Here is a 23,261-nt window from a genome sequence, read left to right on the forward strand (position 1 = left end):
TGAACCAGCTGCATGCACAGCCTAACAAGCCTGGGCTCTTAGCAAGGCTGATTATGGCCAGCTCAAGCTGGCCACTATACACACAGCTGCAGGTTTTTAAGGACCCACATTTCATTAACCAGGGAGTACCTTGAACTGTGCTCAGCTGTGTGTTTCAATGTCTGCAGAGAGTAACACAGTTATTTTGCAATAATGAACTTTTCTGAGTTCAAATGTGCTGCTGTTCCACCTATTGAGGTTGGTCTTTCCAACTACTGCAATTGAAACTACATGAAACTGAAGACCATTCATGTCAACACATGCATAGGCTTTGTTTTGTCACATTAAGGTATTTCCTTGAAACCACTGCTTATTCTACTTTGATTAATACTCTCATCAGAGGAGCAATTAGGATGAGTCTATAAAATTGTTAAATTTGCCTATTAGAACAGCTATATCTGTTTTAAGATGACTTCATTACTGTGATCTGACACCAAATAAATCAATTTGAAAAACGTTTGTTCATAAATGTAGGGTTAACGTAAGCTGTGGCTACATTAATGTACTATCTCCATATAAATAAGGCCTCAGTTACACTGTGCATCACCTTCTTTTGCCTGGGCAGCATTTTCTCTTTTCTAATAAAGAAGAGGATAAATTAATTTTTGACTCAATTTTGTATTTCTGCATTTCTGTCAAATGCAGCAACAGAATTTTACAAACAATGATTTAAAATTGTATTTTCCTCTGACTTACATAGGTAAGAATTCTCAAAGAGCAGAACTTAAATTCTTGGACAAGCTCAAGTTTATACCAGGGAAAATATAGAAAAGCCCAGCCCTTTTTTTTTTTCCCCATTTGCTGACTCAAGAACTGGCAAAACCAGGATCTTCTATGAATACTTAATCCTGAATACTAAATATTCAATAGCTAGTTTCTCATTTCACTATATAAAAGGGCAACCAGCTCATCAAGAAATAAAGACTCACATTTAAAGTATTTCCACAACATATTTTCCATACAATAAGTTTGACTCATTTTTAGAGTATTAATAAAAACAGAACAAGAGAGACTAGCATGGGTTTTTTTACTTAAGTGAGCATCGCTGTGCACTCACTATGGATGAATATGTTGTAGCTGGAATTTGTTTCTCAACTTCTGGGCTTTATTCCCGAGTCTGCCACAAAATTCGTGCATAGACAGGAGCAAATCATTCAAATTGCCTATGCCTCAATTACCCCATCCATTAAATAGCCTTAAACCCTAATCTACTGCTCAGCACATAATGAGATTAGGTACACTTTTATTTAAAGATAAATTGATAAAACAGCAACGAGTACTGTAGAAAAAGTTAACACACTGAGATTTTATTTTACTCCCTCACAGTTTTAATCTGTACCTAAAGCGAGGAAATTTATTTCCCCCACAACTATCCCTTCCCCCACAACTATCCCTTCCCCTACCAATCCATTCCATAATGGCTTCCCATCACAGGGCTTGCAACACTGTGTTCCACATCAAACACACACTTGGTATTTCAGCTACTCACCCTATCACCAGACACAAGGCAGGTACCATTTGTACTCCAGTTTAGGACTGTAATTTTGGCGTTATGATTTGGTGGTACAGCATGGTGCTCCTTGTCTTGTTTGTTAAGTATCACAACTTCTCCCGTCTCCCAGCCTGATGCAAGAATTGGTCTGGAAGGGTGCCAGGAAAGTGATGTGACCTGAAAGCTTCTCTCAACATGTGCATCAGACACATGTTCTCCCTGCAAATGGAAATAAAGTGCAAGCTCAGTACAATGGAAACTCAGTACATAGATGCAGCTAAACTTTCAGATTTGCTTCCCAGTCAACAAGATGGTTTTCTATGATAAAGGACTGGCATGTAACAGAGCTTCCTGCAAGAGATATGAAGTGGCTACAGAAATTCTCTTTACAACTATTTCACACGCATAAAAACGTACTACAACATGCAGTACCTCCACACGAAAATTGCTAATAAAAACACAGCAGTGTTAAGTGACTGCCTCACTCTGCTTTTCCAGGCTATTCTTCCCTCACAGCATACATGAGAAGCTCTCACTAAATATCAAGCTTTTACTCCTGTATGAACGATAAGAAGGCTTTGAGCGCATTTCAAGGTAAAAAAACCCAACTTTTGAAAAAGAAGCACCTCACTGAGGACACAGAACAAACTAATGCTTAAACAGCTCTTAAAGGCAGACACTCCTTTATGCATGGTTTGCAATAATATTTCAAGCAAATCATTTAACCTCTCTATGTATTTATTTTTCCATTTGTAAAATCTGGATGACAATGTTTCATAATGCACTTTGGAAAGTATACATTTTATAGGCTACTCATTAAGACACTTAAATGTTTCCAGTACGTCTGCTGCTAGATAGCTTGTAGTACCATTTCCCTACATAGCACACTTTTTTCCTGAAAATTATGCAAACCCAAGTCCTACGCAAGCCTCTTGTGTAAAGTTTAGAGTATGCAAAGGAAATCTGTCTACAGGCAGAAACCATACTAGGAAACAACCTACTCAAATGGAACAAGCTGAGTCTAGCAAATCAGCTCAGTCTCAAGGTGGAGGAATTTTTTTTTTATTTACATTTCTTAGTACATTTTATTCACTTAGAGTTAAAAAAAAGAAGGCAGCAGCATGTGTTCATTTTACTTCTACGCCTGAAATTCTCATACTATAAGAAGTAAAAAGCAAACTGGTAACCATCACAAACAAGACTGAAAGGCTGTAAATATTAAATTTCAATGGAAAGAGCAATTTTACTTATGAAGACCTTTTTATAAAATACATGTAATCAGTAACTGATGAATCTCACATGCCCTAGATAGCATGGGACAGGGATAGTAATTAAAATCCAGAGAGGGATTCAAGGAGCATAAGTAAGGCTGCATATATATACATAGAAAAAGTGAAGTTTCAAACCAGCAAAATGGTATCAAGTCCAAAAGCAAAGTTGCTGATTATTCACCTGTTCCAGGTAGATATCCACACAGCCCCCAGATGCTGTGCTGATGGAACCAACTGCCAGGAGTGGATGAAGTAGGTGCCATGCAATATGAGAAGGGGAGGCAACGGAATCGGGAGCTTCTGTTCGATGATCCACATACACAGCCATAACAACAGAAGCTGTCACAGACTGCAAACCTGTACAAGGAAAACAAGCATTTCTAACAGGTATGCTTAAGTATATCATATATATACGCTATATTATATCCAATATATATACACTATATATACAATAATAAGTATGGTTAAAAATGGGGAAAAAAAGCTACAGCATCATCTTGTTAATACGCACTACACAGACGTGAAAAAGGTCACAGTGGTATTTTTAAAAAATACGGAGGAATACTGAGCCTTGTAGTCTGTAGATTCATAGTGCACATAGGGTAGTACCAATCTCTCACCAGTGGCTTGTGCTGGCTTATTTCAGAGGACTCTGAAATAACTCAGAATTTACCAGAAAGCTACTTCCAGTACTTCATCTCCAAAGATGTCAAATAATGCACAGAGTGATTTTGTATTTTAAAGTCTCATATCTGGGCTTTCAAAGTAAGTTTTAACAGTTGTCACCACTTTGGAACCTGTGCTGTTGAAATTAGGCAAGATTAGTTTAACTCATACTATCCATTATCTACATTTGCATGAAGATACTCAATAAATGCTGATGTTCCACAGAAAAGAACCTGAAAGCAATGCTCTTTTCAGAGTTGTGGGTCAGAAATGGAGGAAATCACTAATAATGTTTTATATATATATATATACACACACAGAGATGGTCTTTGGGATTTGTGTTGTGTGATCTTAGTGGCTTGGTTTCAAAAGAAAAACAGCTGGAGAAAAACACCTCAAGAGTTATTAGCAAATAATGTCAAGACCTGGTGAAAAAACCAAATAATAATTAAAAAAACCCACAAAAACAACTGTGAAAGGTTTAAAAGACTCTCTTCACATTTCAGGGGAAGGGACTTTTTCTTCTGTGCAGCTAAACCATGAGTTAAGAACCTGCAGGCACACATATGCATAGCAGTTAGATTTGCCTGAGTCACCAATTGGACACCAATGCAGGATGTAAAATGGACATAAACAGACTCTTGTTTTAAAGTCTCTTTACTTCAAATATTCTGTCAGTGCTTAAAATAAATATTTTGCTTTAAGAAGGCTGTCTTCTCCCCCACCCCCCCAAAAAAAAAGAAAAATTAAATCAGATTAGCACCTTTGATTAGACAGGTTAGAAAGGTGGGTAACACTCTTAAATAAGTTGGTAGTTCTGTAGGTGGTTACCTCTGGTTTTATGAAGAACAATATGAACTACCAGACATCAAAACAGAAACAAGTATAGTTAGCCTAATCGCAAGCAATTTGATTTCCAACGAGATCCGTTCACCTTTATCTTGGCACTCCTTCAAAATCCTCTGCATTCCCATAGCAGCATGTAGGTCTAGTTTTATTGCCACACAAAAAAACCCCAACAAACCATTCAAATAAAAATTGGAGTTGTTTTCATCTTTATTTCATGCTTTAATAGTTTTCTTAAATCTCCAATTCTGTTCCAAAATACTGTACCCATTCTACCACTTTTGTTCTTATTTCATCTGTTTCATTTTATTCTAACAGAGGAAGAATTTAGTCCATATTTGAATATAAGCTTTATATGGGCTCCAACTTTGAACTAACAGAGAAATTAACTTCAAATTAAAATAAAAATTTGAGATGCCTAAATGAAAAAACACACATTTGATATGAAATAATGGTTTTATCACTCAAAACCACACAGCTGTAATGCCTTTTGTAGAGCCACCTTTTTCTGCTGTTAAGTGTTCCTTGCATCTGTAGTCATATTTACTTATTATTATATAAGTACATATTTACTTATTATCATATCTACTTATTATTATTCAGTTACTTCAGTCCCCTTCAGAGAGGGAAGAAAATAAGTTTGTCAAGCTTACAAACTGCATCTCTTAATCAACTTACTAATGGGTACATCAAGCCACGCTGTCTGCTTTGCTACAGGTGACTGTCAGCTTGTTGCAATTAGGATAGCTATAGCTAACTATCCCTTTCGGCATTAATAGGCAGCAAAAACAATTTTTCAATCAATACTGTATATATTTAAAGAGGCAAACTACCACTTACTAAAACAAGATTCAGTGACATTGTCAAGTAAATTATGGACAATCCCTAATATAAAATACTTTTCAGAATCTCCATAACTATACAAAATTGTGCAAGAGACTGTTATATGCAAATATATAAGTGGATTACTCAGTGTTGTAAAAAAAAAAAAATCACTAAACCAACATTCATTTGCTTTTTGTAATCTTGGGAATTCATGTTTACTGTTGCTTCAACCTCATGTACTTACACTCTGTAGCTTTGACAGATACGTCTTTAAAAAAGCCTTCAAAGAAAAAAAAAAAAAGAAAACTGAGTAGCACTACCTCTACAAATGATTCTGGCACTGCACTTTTTTTTTTCTAGTCTAAAAGACAAGAATTTCTGAAAAAGTTAACCACTCTGAGGACTGGAATACAACATGACCAAGTCCAGATATCTGATCTCAGTAATCAGATTAGATACACCTGATGGACACTTTTGAAACAACCCACAAGCACTTCATAAAATCCATAAGAGTTCATAAAATCACAGCATGGTTTGGGTTGGAAGGGACCTTTAAAGATCACCTACTTCCAACCCTCCCTGTGTGCGCAGGGACATCTTTCACTAGATCAGGTTGATCAAAGCCCCATCCAACCTGACCTTGAAAATGTCCTACGATGTGGCACCTAAAACTTCTCTGGGCAACCTGTTCCAGTGTCTCACCACCCTCATCGTAAAACTTTTCTTCCTTATGTCCAAATTAAACCTACCCTCTTACAGTTTAAAACCATTACACCTTGTCCTATCAGTACAGGCCCTGGTAAGAAGTCTCCCTCCATCTTTCTTATAACCCCCCTTTAAGTACTGAAAGGCTGCAATAAGGTCTCCCCAGAGCTTTCTCTTCTCCAGGCTGAACAACCCCAACTCTCTCAACCTTTCTTCATGGAAGAGGTTCTTCCAGCCCTTGGATCATTTTCATGACCCTCCTCTGGACCCGCTCCAACAGGTCCATGTCTTTCCTGTGCTGAGGACCCCAGAGCTGGATGCAGTACTCCAGCGGGGTCTCACCAGAGCAGAGTAGAGGGGGAGCATCACCTCCCTTGGTCTGCTGGCCACGCTTCTTGGGACGCAGCCCAGGATACGGTTGGCTTTCTGGGCTGTGAGCGCACATTGTCATCTCATGTCCAGCTTTTCATCCACCAGTATCCCAAATTCCTTCTCCACAGGGTTGCTCTCAATCCATTCATTCCCCAGTCTGTACTGATACTGGGGGTTGCCCCAACCCAGGTGCAGGACCTTGCACTTGGCCTTGTTGAACTTCGCAAGGTTCACACAGGCAAACATCAGAAATTACATTAACGTCTGCCCAGAGAAAAGTTAAGAGAGGTTCAAGGTCATTCTCTGCCCCTGTTCTTAACTGGCCAGATACAAGCCAGGTCTAGTCCAGAGATCATACACTCATACTAACATGGCCCTGTGCTCAGGATATCAGGTCCTTTGGGGAAATCAAGCCTTATTTCAGGGTTTATCAGCTCACAGGTCATATACCACCAATACAGGGACCAATGCAGATTGATAAATGGCCATCATCTCAGAGTATGGTCAAAGGACTCTGTTCGTCTGCACCCACCAACATAGACATGCATAAGATTTCACAAGGAGTCAGTAATTTTATGAGTAGGGGAAGATTATCCTTTGATATGGGGTGATTTCCCTCCAGACAAACCTCTAAATTCATTACTTACAAATTGACAGGGTATTAAATATTACAAAACAAATAGACTTTATTTGTTTGGTTTGAATTTTCTGGGATTTATGTAGGTAACCTCAAGATTCCTATTGTTACAAATAACAGCAGAGAGCCAGAATACATGCACATATCTCAAAAGGCAATCATTTACATTCAGGAAAAAACCATATTTTTAATTATACTATTCTGTCTTTGGTGACAATTCTTAAAAAGTTACATGTATGCTCTGTATGACAATATTGTCAGCACATTTAGCATCTAAGGGAGGCTGATTACAATTAGGTTTGCTATTCTAGTGGAACTGCTACCAGCCACAAGCTTACCAGAAAACCCATCACAATGCATATTCATAACATGAGTTTTCCGTATGCATTGCCGTGACGCTTCCCTGACAAGACTTGACAACTACCTATGCAAAAGCATAGGTTTTTTTCTTATAATCCCTACCTATAAGAAATGCTAGCTTTTTTAGATTTTAAAATGTTTCAAATAGCTAGCCCCAGAAAAAAATTAGAATACAAAATCGAGTTATGCTACAAAAAGATGGCTAACAACTAAATGCTATTTCCTCTAACGAGTAAAATAGAAAGAGTAAATAGTAAAAATCTGATTAAATCCTGAACCCTCACTGAGGGAGATGGAATGAGAAAACACGCACAGGGACAAGTCCAGCATGCTTCTCGAGCAATTCTTCTGCCCGCGGGACAACGCTTCGCGTGGGCCGAAACCTGCGTGGGTCACCTCGGCCGAGCTGTAACCGCCAGTCACCAGCACAAACCAACAACGGGCTCCGTGGACCCACCACAGCCCGCGCGGAGCGACTGCTCCCAGCTCGGCCGCGGTAAAGACGTGGGTCCTGCCCGCCACGTTCGCGCTCCGTGGGCGCGCCGGCAGACCCGGCCGCTCCCGCCGCCCGCCCGAGCTCGGGGAGCCCGCAGGCAGCGGCCCGGCCGTCCCGGAGCCTCAGACTGACCGCGACCGACCCCGCTCCCGCAGACCGGGCCCAGACCGACCGAGAAGCCGCCGGCCAAACCGCCGAGGGCTCCCGGCGCCTTCGCTCGGACCGACGCCAGCGGGCCAGCGCCCCCGGCCCTCTCTTACCTGCCGGCAGCCCCGGCCCTGAAGGCCGCACTCGCTCCGAGATGCTTTGCGTTACCCCTGACAACGGGGAGAGCCCAGCACGGAAACTCCCGACCCGGAGCCGAAGAGTCACGGAAACAACCGAAGCGGTCCGCTGGCATACCGGAGATAGACGGAAAGTGCCGAGCGCAGCGGGTGCCGGGCGCGCTCGGCCGCAGTGCCCCGCGGTCCTCCGCCGGCGGGCCGGGACCGGCACCGAGCGTTCTGCCGGGAGCGGGGCAGCGCGGCCTGAACTCCTGCCGAAGCGGGCAGCAACTGCTCCGGGCTAGCTCTCCTTCGCCCCGCGAACGGCGCCTGGGAGCGGTAGTCGGAGGGGCTGGAAGCGCCGCTGCTCTGCGCGGGGCCGGGGGACCGGCCGGGCACCAGCCTCCCCAGCCACCACCCCAAGCACGTTACCGAAGGAGGGCTGCCCCTTCCTCGGACTGCGCGGCGGGTCCAGCGCCCCGTCCCACCCTCCTGCCTCTGGGCAGGAAAACCAGCCAACACCTCCGGGCGCAGGACTGCTTCCACACCTGGACACCCACCGTCGGAGCTCCAGCTGGTGAGACCCCAAATCACAGGCAGCCTTCAAGCATCAGCAGCTGCCTTCAGGATTTTGTGAACTAACCCATGAGGAACTTTTTCTAACACAGAGGAGGGACTGTGCAGCTCCCCAGCTTCCTGGGAATCAAGATTCAATCACAAACTCCTCAGGTCACTGAACATGCATTAAATGCCCACAGCAACAGAACCTGATCCAACTTAGTGAAATATAAATGCATGTCATAACCGTATGTGATTATACAGCCCAGAGCTCATGAGCTCTTTCAGAGCTTTTGTGGGAAAAGTGATTTGGTAACTTTTTAAGATAGTGGCCAAGTTTTTCTAATAACATCTAAGTGAAGATAGCCCCACAAAGCCTTCCTGCCACTGCCCTCACATACCACCCTTCCTCTCCTCCAGCACCCCTGGGTGCAGCAGGTATGGCCCTGGTCAGGGACAGCCCAGCTCCATCTCCAGTCCTCATCAGTGCTGGGCCTACATTCAGCCGTAACAGCCAGGTTTACCCAACACATTTGAAAGAGACAATTCAAGACCCAATCCTTATACCACTGTCAACTCCACAATCATTTGTAATTCCTCTTAGTTCCCCAACACTTCCACAAACAGATGAAAACAAGTCACACCTCTAGTACAGCTGTGACTAACAGTTTTTGCATGTACTAACTTTTGTGGACTCTGGCCACGTGTAATGTTGTGTATTTTATGTGGTGTTTCACACTGTTCCCCTTTTCCAAGTATACAGCAACTACTAGGACCCTTCTAACAAAAAAAAAAAGTCAGTTTTGTTAGCAAGTAGGAAAAAGTAGTAGGTGGGAGGCAGACTGCATTAAAACATGCAGTCTCTTCCAGAGCTTGAAGATAAGACTTTAGGTAGGGAGGTAAAACCCTGGCTTCAGACCTTCTTGCTACAAGCTCAGCAATCCCCTCTAGAACAAGTTGTTTTCTGAGCAGCAGAACTGAAAAGTCCTGTTTCCCATAGCTTTTTATCTCGTGCTTTAATTATCTTCTCCCTTATAAGGCATGAGCTCTAAACAAAGTCATTTATGGCATCTCTTCTTGGTGGATTCTTGGACATGTAGTAACACCATTAGCTCACGAAGGTGCCACTCCCAAACTAGAGTTAGTAATTCATGTCTTGGCTCTGCCCAACTGACTATTTTCACTGTTTGTGCACATAGTATTTTTGAGATCATCAGAACTGAAGTTGAGTATTTGAGCAGACCACATGTGCAGATGGCTAGTTTTCTCAACCAGGTTAATGAGGAAACTATTGCAACTACATAGTACAATCAAGTCAAAAATAACATGACCAGTAGGAACCTCAAGCAATCGTCTAGTCTATCATCCCTTTCTGGGCTGATAGAATAAAAATCATCTAAAAAAACCCCAGTGACTGTCTCTGCTCAAGTGACCATTTTCACAGCTTTCCTAATTGCCTGGTTCAATGTTACACAAAATTTTGCCCAATAGCTAAACTACATATCCCTACTTGTGCAGGCTTAGCTGTAAATTAAAGTTCCCTGCCCTCCACTATTCAACAGTGAAGCTCTGCTGTAAAGGATTTATACCCTAAATAGACAAGTGAACAGGGCATCCTCGGATCCTAAGATCTTCCCACCTGAGTACTGCACTCAAAAGATGCCTAACAGCTCCAAGTCCCTAGAAGTCCCAGGACAGACAAAGAACAAGCTTCAGCAGTATAGTCACACACAGTGTGTTTCCTCCCTTCCTCTAAGGGCTTGACCTCAGATGCTGAGAAAAAAAAAAAAAAAAAAAAAGAGTTGCATGATTAGGTGCTTCCTATTTAGTAAGCCATAAAGGATTAAAAATAGAAGTCTGACCTTCAGTTTAAATCCTCTTACCTGAATGGGAACTGCTTTAGTAACACAAAGATCATCCGTTATCATTTGCCAGATTAAACAACTTCGGAGCCTTTTAAGAACAAATGAGTTATGAATGAAATGTAGTAGCTTCTAAGTAACCTAAAAGGAAAATACAGGACAACATCCACTATATTGGTGGCTTTTACATCTAAGATCTTTGGAAAAGTATTTTCATGCTATAATTAGTGTAATGATCATGCACATTAGATGCAAAATTAAGAACACCTCAACATAAAACAGAAGTATTAACTTTGTTCTTCTGCTGGACAGTTCTGCATTGCTTGCTCTGTTTTATTAAGCATGCAATTTGTTATTCATACCTTAAAACACACGGGATGTGCAACAAATCCAAGTTAATGTTCTTGCCTAGTCTAGAAAACCATGGCAACAAACAGTGAAAGATTATTTGCATTTTGTATCTGTGCGGGTCTACCAAAGCATGATCGTGGACCCTCCCTACTATTAAAAAAGAACGAATGAAAGTTCAAGTGTCTTTTGACATCTCAACCTACCCCCTGCCTCTCAGCTCTTGTCCAACTCCTTTTTATTCAGTCTTTCTTTCACAAACATTTACACACATGAGCAATTTCACACCTTAACAGGCTACTTGAGGCAATGGGGCTATTCAAGCATATAAAGTTATTTACATACAGAGAGAATGGAAACCTTCAACTCTGAGCTCCTTGGGGAGCTGAACATACCTTCATGTCTCTTTGCAAAGCACCATGGAAATATATGGCACTGTAGATGCAGAATGCATCATTTCCTGCCAGTATTGTTAAATTTGGTTGTGGTTGAACCAAGTCGCGAAAATAAGCCATATGATCTTGTGCTACATTATAATAAAACTACAAAATACTCTCTACAAAAAGAACTAATTAAGATGTAGCTTTAAATGCAAAGCTCTACAGTGGAGACGACCATTAAGCAATTTTGCTCTTTTTTGTTTACAAATTGCATTTATAGCAATACACTTGGTTACTCACAGCTATGCTTTACACAGAGCCCAAGGCATGTTCAAGTTTAGTTCACCATCATAAGAAAATTACTTGCAACACTCTCCATGGGAGCCCAGTCTTCCAGAATTTAGATGCCATCATGAAAATTGTTAAGACATTGATTTCTAAGCTACAGCTTATGAAGATTTTCCTCAGAAGAGGAGGACTAAGGCATCCTTTCCTGCTATGATACCCACAAAGTTTCAAAGAGAAGATTACCTAATATTCTTTCCACAAAGAATTTATCAAGAAAAAAAAATCTCACACAGTACCAGTTGTAAGATTTTTGGAAATCATTCTTCCTAGCAGTTACCATGAAGTTACCACATAAAAGTATCAGAGAGCAGTCACTGGAAAACAGGCCAAAACATTAGGTTAACAAATGAAATTCAACCCACTTTAATTCAGCACATCACTGAATAAAGCTTCTTAATCTGCAGACAGTTTATTAAAAAAAAAAAATCTCACTTAAGGGTACCTACACAATTGCAATCTCTGGAAGACAACTATAGAAAGTTGTGAAGACACTAGGCCTTCCCAGGCAGTTTCACATTTGTAATTTCATGTATGTTAGTTGTAACCTTTATGAACAATAAATACCTTATTAACATCTTTAATTAGTAAGAAGCATGCTGTCGAGCAAGCTGCTAGGACAGCGAGAGCCTCAGCAGCACTCTGGGCCTGAGGACCCCGCTCAGCTCAGAGCTTCTCAGAAGCACGGCCGCCATGTTAGGCAGCCTGGCCTTCCACCAGCTGCGGCAGGCAGGTCCCTGGCGCTCAGCCCCGCTCCCTGGCATTGTCTTTCTCCTTTAAGAACTACTAAAACCAATACGAAATTAGCAAGAAGTGGTAGGTTCTCTAGTGGACACCAAGGAGCCACTAAGCCCACGCTGTGGAGGGATGCCCGGTACCAAACCCGCGGCACAGCGAAGTACCCCCCCAGTGGACGCCCCAGCACCGTCCCCGCCGGTTCCGAGGTCCGGCCCAGGAAGGCACAAGTAGCTCCGAGCGGAGAGCGGCCCCAGGGCTCCCCCTCAAGCTCCGACGGGCGTAAGCGAGCGGGAGCACCGGGCGCTGCCGCCGCAATGCGGCTTAGCCGGGCAGCGAGCCCCCGCACCGCGAACCAGAGCTCGCCTGTGCCAGCGGACCCCTCCGGGCGAGCGGGTACGGCCCCAGCGGAGCCCCGCACCGCCTTTACCACCTAGCTAAGACCCGAGCACCGCGGGCGAGCCCGGCGGAGCCAGGGTTCGAAGCGAACGAAACAAAGCAGCAACCACATAAGACAGCGCCTCGCCCTGACGAGCGCCCCGAAGTCCGCGGGGCAGCACCACACGCAGCAGCCGACGCCCCTCCCTCCCCATCCGGGCGGTGCAACCCTTCCCGGCAGCAATAAATACAACCTCGCATGCAAATCACCAGCTTTCTGACCAATAGAATCCTGGAGCACGTCCACGGGCTGCGGCTATTGGGCCCTCAATTGGTTTTTCTTTTGGCCAATCAACAGTCAGCTCTCGGGATTCGTCTCGCCATCTGACGGACGCCAGTGTCCGCCTCTTCCTCTGCGTTAAGCTTTCGTCACCCGCCCCGCGCCGCGCTTTGTTCGGCTTGCGTTGGGGCCCCGGCCCCGCCTCCCGCCTCGCGCCCGCTTGCCGCGAGCCAATGGGACGCCTTGTTTGGGGTCCCGGGGCGGGGAGTGCCGGCGCGCTCAGCTGGGCCCGCGCGCCGCGTCCTGCTCCGCCCCCTCGGCCCGGCGCAGGGTGACGAGGAAGCGGAACCGCTGCGGCCAGGACCCCATCGCGGCCCGCTCTGCGGCCGAGCGCGGGGCTGGAGCCCACGGCGGAGCGCAGCCGAGCCCGGGGCGCCAGGGAGCCGCGGCTCCGGCCGGGGGCGTTGAGGCCCGACGGGGAGCCGGCGGTGCTGGGACCGCGGCCGCGGTTGCGGAGGAGCCCGGGGAAGAGAGGTCGCCTCCCCGGCCGGGAGCGGGGCTGCCGCCGCCAGCAAAGCTGGGAGGGCCGCTGGGGTCCGCGGTGGTCGTAGGGCGCGCCGGCCTCCTCCCGAGCTGGCGGGTCTGGGGCGCAGCTTGGGGGTGCCTAGGGCTGCGGGTGCCGGAAGACCCGAGGCAGCCGCCGGCGGGAGAGCTGGAGCGCGGAGGCTGCGCAGCGGCATTGATGCGGCAGGTGAGACTCGGGACGGGGGATGGCGGAGGGGCTTCTGTGGGGGGGGGAGAAGCGGCGCCTTGGGCCGCCGCGGGGCATGCGTGTCCCTGGGGGGCCGGCCCAGCCCGCCCCACCCCGGCCCAGCTCTCCTCACCCTGGCCGAGCTCTCCTGTCTGGGCCGTCGATCAACGGGGCGCGGCGGCGCTGGGGTCTGCGAGGAGCTCCGCCGCACGAAAAGCATCTCCTCTGAGGGGAGCCGGGCTTTTGTAGGAGGGAGGGTGAAGGGACGGCGACTAAGTATGAAGGTCTAGAGGACCAAAGGAGCGAGGTTGAGAAGATTTTCTCTGGAAGAAAAGGGAAAAGCAGGGGCAACGTGAGAACGAAAGGCAGCTGAAATGGGTGAAGTAGGTGCAGGACGCTGTAAGGAGCCAGCTGTTGGGAAGTGGGGCAGATACTGGGATTTGCTACCCTAGTCTTGTAAGTAACTGTCCCCAAGATGTGTTTCGTTGTGTTTCATCCCCCTACTAATTGTTGGGGGATGCCAGTGGATGCATCGTTTAATTGCAGTAATTAAACTTAAAATCAAGGAGATTTAAGCCTTATTTACGTGAAGTTTTTGAGCGCAAACTGTCAAAGTTGGAAGATGTCTGTCCTCAAAATAACTGAAAACACTGCAATTCTTGTCGTGTGGAGAACAAGTTCGTGTTTGTAATTAGGTGTCTGTCAGGTGAATAGTTAACCAGGTTTTAATATGAGTTTAGATCTACAGTTTAAGTCAGTTTATCAAGTGTTTGCAAAGAATGGAACACTGCCCAGCATAATTCTGAATTGGTGGATTCAGTGGTTTAGCTGAAAATCATTAGAGGGAAAAGTGTCATTTTAATAGTAGGAATACAATCCATAAACTGTAATCGCACAAATTTGTACGCCACATAATGCTGATGGATCTTGTTTATTTTAAACCATGTTATTCTGGTGTCAGCCTAATCTGTAGTAATTCCATTTTTTATTTGTGATATTCAGAAGTTCCTTCTCTTGTTGGTTTTTATCTTTTCCCTTAATTAAAGTTGGACTGTGGTTCCTGCTCTGGTGATAAGGCAGCTGCATTGCAACTGCTACTTCTTTCTGTTTTGCTGTAAGTGGTTTCTTTCTTGGAAGTTGACTTCTTTTAGATATGGTGTCAGTAATATCTTTATTTATATCTTAAAACACTCTTTAAGGAAAAAAAAAACAGTTGTTGGGTTTTAGCAGAGAATATGATTTAATGCCTTAAGCTTTTGTGTGCGTATCTGGTGTTTTGTTCTAAGTCTTAAAAAAAACCTTAGGATTTCTGAAGTTAGACTGGTGGCCAGTCCAAATGTCAGATTTGGAGTTAAAGTTGTTTAGCAGTGCCTCTCAGAAAGTCCAGGACTGGTCCTCTAGCAAATGGTGTTTTAAAACTTTCTTGCTTGGCCAAGAGGTCGCAGTATCGCTGTGAGTTGCACGGTCCCCATCTAGGTGAGGGGGGAAAAGCCGCTGCAGGTGCCTGCGGAGTTTGTTGCCCTTCGAATTAAAAAAAATAATAAAGGGGGTCACACTAATTGAAACAAAAACGTGCTGGAAGCTGCGGACGGAGCCAGCCAGAAGGTGCTGGCTGTGGGGAGCCAGGCCGTCTCCTGGCGCGGGTCGGTCTGCAGAGGCCGGCGGTGACAGGCGCCCAGCCCGCGGCGGGATGCTCCTCGCAGAGGAGGCAGCCGGGCTTGGGGCTGCCCCGCGGGGAGCAGCGGAGAGGTGCCGGGGCTTTGGCGGGGGTGGGGGCGGAGGGGGAGCTGGAAATCTCGGTAGCCTCGGCCAGTCCCAGCCCCAGAGACACACACACACACACAGAGGAGGAGAAGCCGCCGCCGCCGCATCTAGGAATATGAATCCCCCCCCCGCGGCAGGTCGGATCACTTCGGCTCCATGGTGAGGAGAAAGAAGAGCCCCCCTGGGCCCGAGGAGCCGCGGAATGGGTAGGATGGGGGGCGAGCAGCCGGGCCGGCCCGGCCGCGCTGCCCTGCTCCGCTCCGCCGGGCTCGGCGGCTGCCTTTCCTCTCAGCGGCTGTCGAGCGCTTCCACACGCCCGAGTTTGGCTGGGCGATTTCTCCGCCAAAGGCGCCCCGAACCCCTTCGGGAGGGTGCCGGAGGGCTGTCAGGGGAGCCCGGCTGCCTTTTGGGCCTGTTTGGGGGGGGTTCCGGCGGGGCTTTCCCCCTCCCGCCCTCGGCACAGGTTGTTGGGTCGGGACAGCAAACGAAAGGGGATTTAGTAACAAACAACGGCGGCCATGTTGAGAGGAATTTCTGCAGCTAAACTTCTCCCCTCTCAGCCCAGGGATTTCTCTCCCTCTCTGGGGGGCTCCCTGGCCTGACTTTGTGCCTCCCTCTTTTCTCTCTCTCCTCCCCAACAGGATGACAGTGAAACTGGGAGAGAGCAGCGGGGAGGAAGGGGTGAAAAAGCTGGGCAAGAGAGCAGGAGGAGATGAGGAGTCCCTGGAAGAAGAAGGGGCAGGAGGAGGAGGAGAGGCAGCTCCAGGCAGCAGCAGCACAAAGAAAGAAGAGAAGATTATTAACAACAACACTAACAGCAGCCCCCCACTGAACCCCAGCTTATCGCAGGCCCCGGCCTCCCTCCAGCCCTCCCACAGCCAGGACCAGCATCATTTTCTCAGGTCCAGCGTCAGACCTCAGAGCAAGAGGCTGAAGAAGGATTCCCAGGCATCTTCTTCAGTTGGCAGCAGCACTGCTGCAAAAGGCAAAGGTACTCTATTTTGGCACCCTTAAAACACGCGGGCAAGGGGGCTGGCGGGGGGGAGTCACCTGTGGGTTTGGGGGTTCTCATTCTCCTGTAGATGCCATCTTTTGTTCTGTTTTGGGGAAGGTGTTCTGGTGCTTGTTTCTCACAGTAGCTGAAATCTTCTTTGTGTCCCAAGGCTTCAGGTTCTGTGCTGCCCACTATCCTCTTTCTACTTGCAGAAATGGGGGGTTTGGATTTTTATGTGGAGGAGGAAAAAAATCTTCATTACTGAAGCAAACCTTTAATTCCTGCAGTTCATCTCTCGAGTTTTAGGAAATTCCTGTATTTTGGTTAGGAAATTAGACTCTAGCTAGCTGTGTAATCAGGTGGCTGCACTCTGAATTCTGTTTTTGGATAATAACAAAATATTCACTGGGTGCTAGTTGAAAAAGGGAAAAAAAAACAACCCACAAGACATTGGTGACTTCCCCCAATTATTTCTACTACTGTTTTACCCAAAGAACTGTTTTGGAAACAACTATGAAATACACACGTTGACATACTTGTTTCTAAGGTTTTGTGAGTCCTGCATTACTGTTTCAGAACAGTTTGGGCATTTCCACATAATGTGAGTTTTTATTAAGATTGTTCTGTATACATCTGAATGTCTGTATGTACATACATACATACACATGCTTTTTCACTTTAGCATTGTAGATAAGAATTTGATTTTTTTTGAAGCTGTTTCTTACTTGAGTAGCTAGAAGACAGCAGGGATATTTGAATATCTTGGTGCTATTGTTTGTGCTCAGCAGTTACTGGATGACACCTGGCACTGTAGTTGAGCTGTACTTGAGACTAATTTTGGATACCTTGTGCAAAAGTACTCAAGTGTTGTTTTCTGTTAATTTTTGAGAAAAACAACACTTGGAGATTGCTTCAACATTTGAAATAACAAAATTTACTCGTCTGCTAAAATGAAATAAAACTCCATGTCGCATAAATGTGTCTTGGAGATTACCTCACTCTTTGGTCCATTACAGTGGTATGCACATGCTGGACATTAGGTAAACATATGAATTATGATAGTTTTGTGTTACAGTAATAAAGCAGTGCAAATCGTGATATTTTAGTTATTGCCATATCACGAAAAAATTCTTGAACTCAGTTGCTCGACAGTTAGTTTATATAATTGACTAAAGTATTTTTTAATACCTTAGTAAGTCCTCTTTAATCTCTTAAACTTTTTGTTTTAAGTTAAAAACTCCTATGTGTGATGTTGGAGGATAGAACAGAAAGGCCTACGTAATTTTTCTCCCAGTTGTATTAAACCAAATAAACAAACAGATGAAATACCCAGGAGTGTTTACCTACAGATAATTATTTCAAGGGTTGCAAATAGTATTAAATGTGAGGAGGTGTTTCTTTGGGATACATGTTGTCCATGATTGACAAGTTGAATATATGTATTAGAAATTATTCCATTGCTTTGAAAGTGTACACACATGTGAACAAAATACATGTATCTTTGTGCACGTGTATATTCAGGTTTGTATATTTGTACATAAACATTCATTTCCAATTTGAGAGCTGCAATGATTTTTAACAAGGTGTATCGACACAATTGAAAAACAAACTTTGTTTATTTTGCAATTCAGATTCCAAAATAACCCTAATAAAATTACATACAGAATGGAAAATATTATTTCAGTAATCGGTCATAGATAGTGCTTGTAGTCACTGTACCTGACTCTGTTGTCTGGTTTGGGGAAACTTCTTAAATCATTGGGGGTGACATGGTAGAATTATGGTTATGCTTTCACTTTTTGAATTGTAAGAGCAGCCACAGCTCTGCCTGGCTAGTTTTGACGTGAATGCATCACAGTTGATTTCTCTGATATGGTTGAGTTTATAACTGTCAGATCTTGGAGAACAGAGCCACGGAGTGGGTTCCTTTCTAATTTGAGTTCTTTACATTCAGGGATGCATACTGAGAGGTTTTCCAGGCTTGTCTGAATTCTCCCTCATGGAATGTCTTGTGACCAGAATTTATAGGGCTTTGCATTCTGAGTGAAGTGTCTCACAGAGCTAGCTTCCAATAGGGAACTAATTGAAGGGTGAAGATTACTAATAAAGATTGGACTTAAATCCTTCCATTTGCTGTCCCATCAACTTTCTCCTCCCCCTGTAAGTATAAAAACGATAAAAAGCTCAAATGCATGTGCTTTGGATCAACTCTGAAAAGTGGAAACTTTTCCATTTTGCATGTCACAGTCAAGGTGATAGCTGCAAAGGTGATTTTAACATTGGTCAGCAGGAGTGTCTAGACCACACTTATACTTGGTCCAGTGAAACCAGAAACTTGGTTTTGTTATGGTCTTTCAATAATGCTATGTAACCCTTAAAATTTTATTAAAGTGGTCCTGCTTTTAAATCTGTGTATTCTGAAGTGAAACTCTTTCACAGGCTCTTATTAAGGAGCGTAATCAATAAACTTAATTTCTTTCAAATTGTAGTTATTCAGCAGGCATTGGCTTGTCCTAATAGTGTCTTTTAAAGAGTTTTGAAAACAGTATTATTTTCTGTCTGTTGCAGATCCCTTTTTACTTTTGGCATTTGTGCTTTTAGGGTGCTTCATTGTAGCAGCCAAATTATTGATGAACTAAACTTTACTGTAAATTGTAGGAAGAGTTTGCCCACTCAGCAGCTGCTGACTTTTTTACTTTGCCTTACTATGGTTCAAGGAACATTGTTAATAATATTTCTCAAATTCTGCCTAGTAGAATGTATAAACATATTGCTAATTTTCAGATTACCCTGATGTAATCTTTAAGTGCATATTTGGATTCTGTCTCTTGCCTTTTGTGTACTGAGTTGCACTTTTGAGTTTAGGGCAAAAATGACGTAGAAAGTGGTGTAGTAAAATAAAGTTTGAAAACTATTTCACTTCAAAACGCCAATCTGTTTTGAATTGCTAAAAGGTTTATCAAATTTCCTGCACAAATATCTAAATCTATGCTTTTTTTGTTTTTAGAATGATTACTATCTTATTTTCAAATGTTGGTCATATTTTTATTGTATTTTCAAGTTCATAGTCCACACCTCAACTAATGCACGCCTTTTAAAGTATGAATGCTTGGAAGTAAGTTTTAAAGTAACTTGCATGAAGTCAGAGGAGGAACTTGAAGGAATACTGGGGTGGAGGCAGTTTATTATGAGAGTTCAAAAGCAGGGAGGTTCATTGAGGAAGAGGAAGCAGACCAGTATAAGGTTGCTGAAAAAGAGGTATTTCTGCGAGTTTACTTCTCAAATACAAATACGCCACATGGTTGCTGAGCACAGGTTTCAAGGTGTATTTTGGGGCTTTTTTGCATGAAGCCAGAGTGGTTAGAATATGCAGGTGTGTGTTGTGACCACAGTGGTAAAAGGAGATGTGGAATATACATTGCCATCAAGTGCTGTAGACTTAGTTTGAACTAGAGTAGAGTGTTCCCATTTCTGTGTTTTTATCCATTTTCTGAATGCAGAATGAAGTCAGGAGGAAACAGTAACGAAGTCTAATGGTGATGAGCTGAAGCTTGAAGATGTATTTCATGCCATTGCTCTAGATTTATTCAGAAGATGTGTAGAATGGCCTAAACAAGTATTTGGATTTGTTTTGCAGTAATAAGCAGTTCTTTCTTGAAAAAAGAATCATTAGGTTGAAAGCATTAATTGAATTAAAACGTTCCATCTTTTGACATAGCATATAACTTGCTAGAAAGCAGTCCAGTTTGTTTCAGCCCACCAAAGTTGCCTGTCCTGTAGCATGTGGATTAAATTAACTACTCTCTTCTCCTGTGGAGAGGATGTATATACCAAGATACCCGATATGTGTACTTACGATATGATTTTATTGTGTATTCCCAAATTTGTATGCTGCAGAATGTATTATAACCGTCATTTGAAATGTCATTCCTCCAACATTATTTCTCTAGGGCATGAATGACTGTTTAAAAACTACTGGCACGGTCCCTTGTTCCAATATTCTCCTTAGTTCTGTCCATCTCGTTTACACTTGGTACTTCTCCTTCCATCCTACTCTGACATGCTTTCATTCATCTTTGCCCTCCCATTTACCCCAGTTCTCCCTCCCTTCCTTTGAAAGTGGCTCAGGACCAGAACTCTGCAGTATCTCATCCCACACCACAAGAGGAGGATTTTTTTTCATGTGCCCTGTACAGTAGGTACTGAACTTTGAAAGGTGCCTGCCTGCAAGGCTGCACAACCACGTGGTTTAGATGGAACTTCATACTAGGCTTTATTGGTGTTTTCTAATGGAAGAGCAAGAGAATAATGATTTACTGGAGATGGGGGAGTAACCAAATTTATAATAAACCATGTTTGTTTTTTACAGCTATGCTTGGTTAGCGCAGATAGTGCTGCATTTGATGTATTATGTGTTAAATACATACTGTCTGTAGAAAAGCAAGCCTTCAGTATAGTTTTGTTGGTAGACTCCTGTTGGTAATTGACACAGTATATGTTTAAAAACATTCAGCTACATATTGGTTGTGCAAATCTTCTAAATAATAATGAGTAGAAGAAGCTAGACTAGTCTGTATCCTTGTAGGACAGTTACCTGTTGTGTTTAAAACTTTGGATGTTAATTCATAACAAGAACGCTATATGGTATAACCACGCAATATGGCATAAGCTGTCGTAGACTTACCCTTCTTAGGAGTCCATGCTATTTACTGAGGAGGCGTACAAGGTAGAAACTTGTTTTCCAGTTATAACGTTAGCACTCAAACGGAAGTGTTGACTTGCAGAGAATGTGTCTGTCCGTCTCCCTCTCTAGTCTGTATTCTCTTCTCAGCTACAATTCTTGGAGACAAAAGCAAATGGGATCCAGCCTGCAGCTTTGTTGGGTTGCCCTTCCACAGAGCAAGTGGCTTCACTAAAGCGCACACTTCCTATGGGATCACCTGATTGATTCCTTCACTCAAGTATATGATGTCGTATCTGCCATTAGAAAGATATGTGGCTAGAAATGGGGCTCATTTACCAAGCAGTCAGAAAGTTTGGACGTTTGTCTTCAATTGCTTTTTCATTAAAATCGAGGAGTAAATGCTCATTGCGGCATGCTCTGCCATGGGAATAGCAGAATGCATTTGAAGCTTTCTGGAAAGTGTACATCATAGCACGTTACCCAGCTCTGTTGGTAACAGATGTTTTGATGTACATTTCATAAGACTGCTGAGCACTAATGCAGGTTTGTGAGAATGAAATAGTCACTGGAAGGGGTTTTCTGGTATGGCCTCCTCAATGGCAGTCTTTACCAAAACCCCTTTTGAAGGTGATCTTGTGTAGTTTTGCCTTGCTATTGACTCCTGTGGAATCCAAAAGAGAAGAAAGAATGTTCTGAAGGAAACTTGCTGGCATGTTACAAGTTGGCATTTGCATCCTGCGCTTTGGGGAGTGAGTTTATCCTAATGCTCTGCATTTTGGCCCGTGGCATGCAAAAGTCTGTGAAAGTACCGTCTCATTTATAAAAGTATTCCCTGATAGATATTCCACCTACAGTTGACTGGTGACTCCTGAAGAAGTTGAGATTTTGCAAGCTAAGCCTGTAGAACACCAATAACAGAACCAGCCTGTGTGTTGAGATACATGGGTGTAGTGGGGATTAACTCTGTGAATTCCAGCTTCTATGAATGTGGAATCTGTCATAGAAGATATAAATCAGCTGGCATGTAAGAGCTGCCAATGGAAAATTGAAAAGCAAACACTAAGATGCTCTGTAGAGCCTGGAAGGAAGACCTTCTTGTGGCCGTAGCCATGGTAAGACACTGATACTGTCAGGGGCTCAATTATTCGATACACGCAGTGTTCCATTGTTTGTCATTTTCATATCTGATTTTTAAACTGCAGTCTTTAAATCCCGTTATATAAATTTTTGCAAGTGTTTGTGTTTTGCTTAGAACTACAAAGAAGACAGCTTTTTCTACAGAAAATACAGTTTGAGTTGATGTTATGCCATTCACAGATAAATGGAGTTCTAATAACAGGGCATATAGGTGGATAGACAACACTGGATAAAAGGAATGAATAAGTTTCTCTGAAACATTGGTGTTCTGATCTGTGATTTTGTTGGGGGTTAATTCAAATACCAAGTATGGAAACCTGATGTCTTTGCAAACTGTGGGTTGAAAGCTGAGTGAAAATGCTGAGAAGTTATGCATCCAAACTTGCTGCTTTGTACCTCATATGCAGGTGCTGGTGCTCCACTGCATCCTGGAGCAAAGGGAAGGAATTGTTGTAGCTGGAATTGTGTGGATATCCAGTCCAGTGGTTGGGTGATGCAGGATAAGTAGACAGAGTGAGAATGACCATCTTGTCTTTGTCTGATCTGCAGTGATCTCCTTTTATAAATTATTTTACTTAGAACAAGCACTTAAGCAGATTGTTAGAGTAAGCCCCCTTCCTCTCTCTGGCAATTCTGCAGCAATAATGGTATGGCTAACCTCAGCGGACCTCTTTGTTTTAATGTATTGCTTAAGTTTTAAATAATCTATTGTTGGGAATTAATGATCCTCATCATCTATCATTAGTGAGGGGATGAAAACTTGTTAGCTGTTTTGTATGTTACAAGAATCTCATACAGTAAGATTGAAAGAATGAATTTATGCAGTGTCATTTAATGATGTATGACTATTTTTACTTTTTGTTTTGCCTTTTACCCTGGATTGGTTTATAATACCATGTTTTAGAGTATACTGCATTCCGTTGCCTTACCGAGATCCAGTAAACTCTAGAGTGGATTGGGGTAACCCAATGATAGATGTTACCATGCACAGTAGTAAGAAGGTTTATGCAAAGGGTTAATATAGCAAACTCCTTTATTCCTGGAAGAATTAAATGGCATATAAGATCTCTGTA

The 23,261-nt window shown here is 43.6% G+C and overlaps 3 protein-coding genes across 6 annotated transcripts in view; 2 read left to right on the top strand and 1 right to left on the bottom strand.

Moving 5' to 3' along the window:
• The window catches only part of IFT140 (intraflagellar transport 140), a 92,733-nt gene extending 82,455 nt beyond the window's left edge, over positions 1-10,278 (bottom strand). For 2 of the 3 annotated variants that reach the window (XM_075515476.1, XM_075515475.1), the window contains exons 1-3: positions 10,170-10,277; positions 2,984-3,159; positions 1,529-1,750 (exon numbers count right to left, since the gene is read on the bottom strand). In XM_075515476.1, coding sequence (XP_075371591.1) covers positions 1,529-1,750; positions 2,984-3,130 — 369 coding nt within the window. In that variant the 5' untranslated portion in view covers positions 3,131-3,159; positions 10,170-10,277. Of the gene's footprint in view, positions 1-1,528; positions 1,751-2,983; positions 3,160-10,169 lie in introns of all 3 variants that reach the window. The other variant, XM_075515477.1, reaches the window with a different exon arrangement.
• TMEM204 (transmembrane protein 204) overlaps positions 1-23,261 on the top strand; it is a 203,080-nt gene that overhangs the window by 64,137 nt on the left and 115,682 nt on the right. The gene's annotated exons all lie outside the window — the stretch shown is intronic.
• CRAMP1 (cramped chromatin regulator 1) overlaps positions 13,179-23,261 on the top strand; it is a 53,393-nt gene continuing 43,310 nt past the window's right edge. The window contains exons 1-2 of one of the 2 annotated variants that reach the window (XM_075514624.1): positions 13,179-13,609; positions 16,015-16,364. In XM_075514624.1, coding sequence (XP_075370739.1) covers positions 16,016-16,364 — 349 coding nt within the window. In that variant the 5' untranslated portion in view covers positions 13,179-13,609; position 16,015. Of the gene's footprint in view, positions 13,610-15,504; positions 15,580-16,014; positions 16,365-23,261 lie in introns of those variants that run through there. The other variant, XM_075514623.1, reaches the window with a different exon arrangement.

This window comes from Mycteria americana, chromosome 12 (genome assembly GCF_035582795.1).
Source record: "Mycteria americana isolate JAX WOST 10 ecotype Jacksonville Zoo and Gardens chromosome 12, USCA_MyAme_1.0, whole genome shotgun sequence".
NCBI classification, from domain to species: Eukaryota; Metazoa; Chordata; class Aves; order Ciconiiformes; family Ciconiidae; genus Mycteria; species Mycteria americana.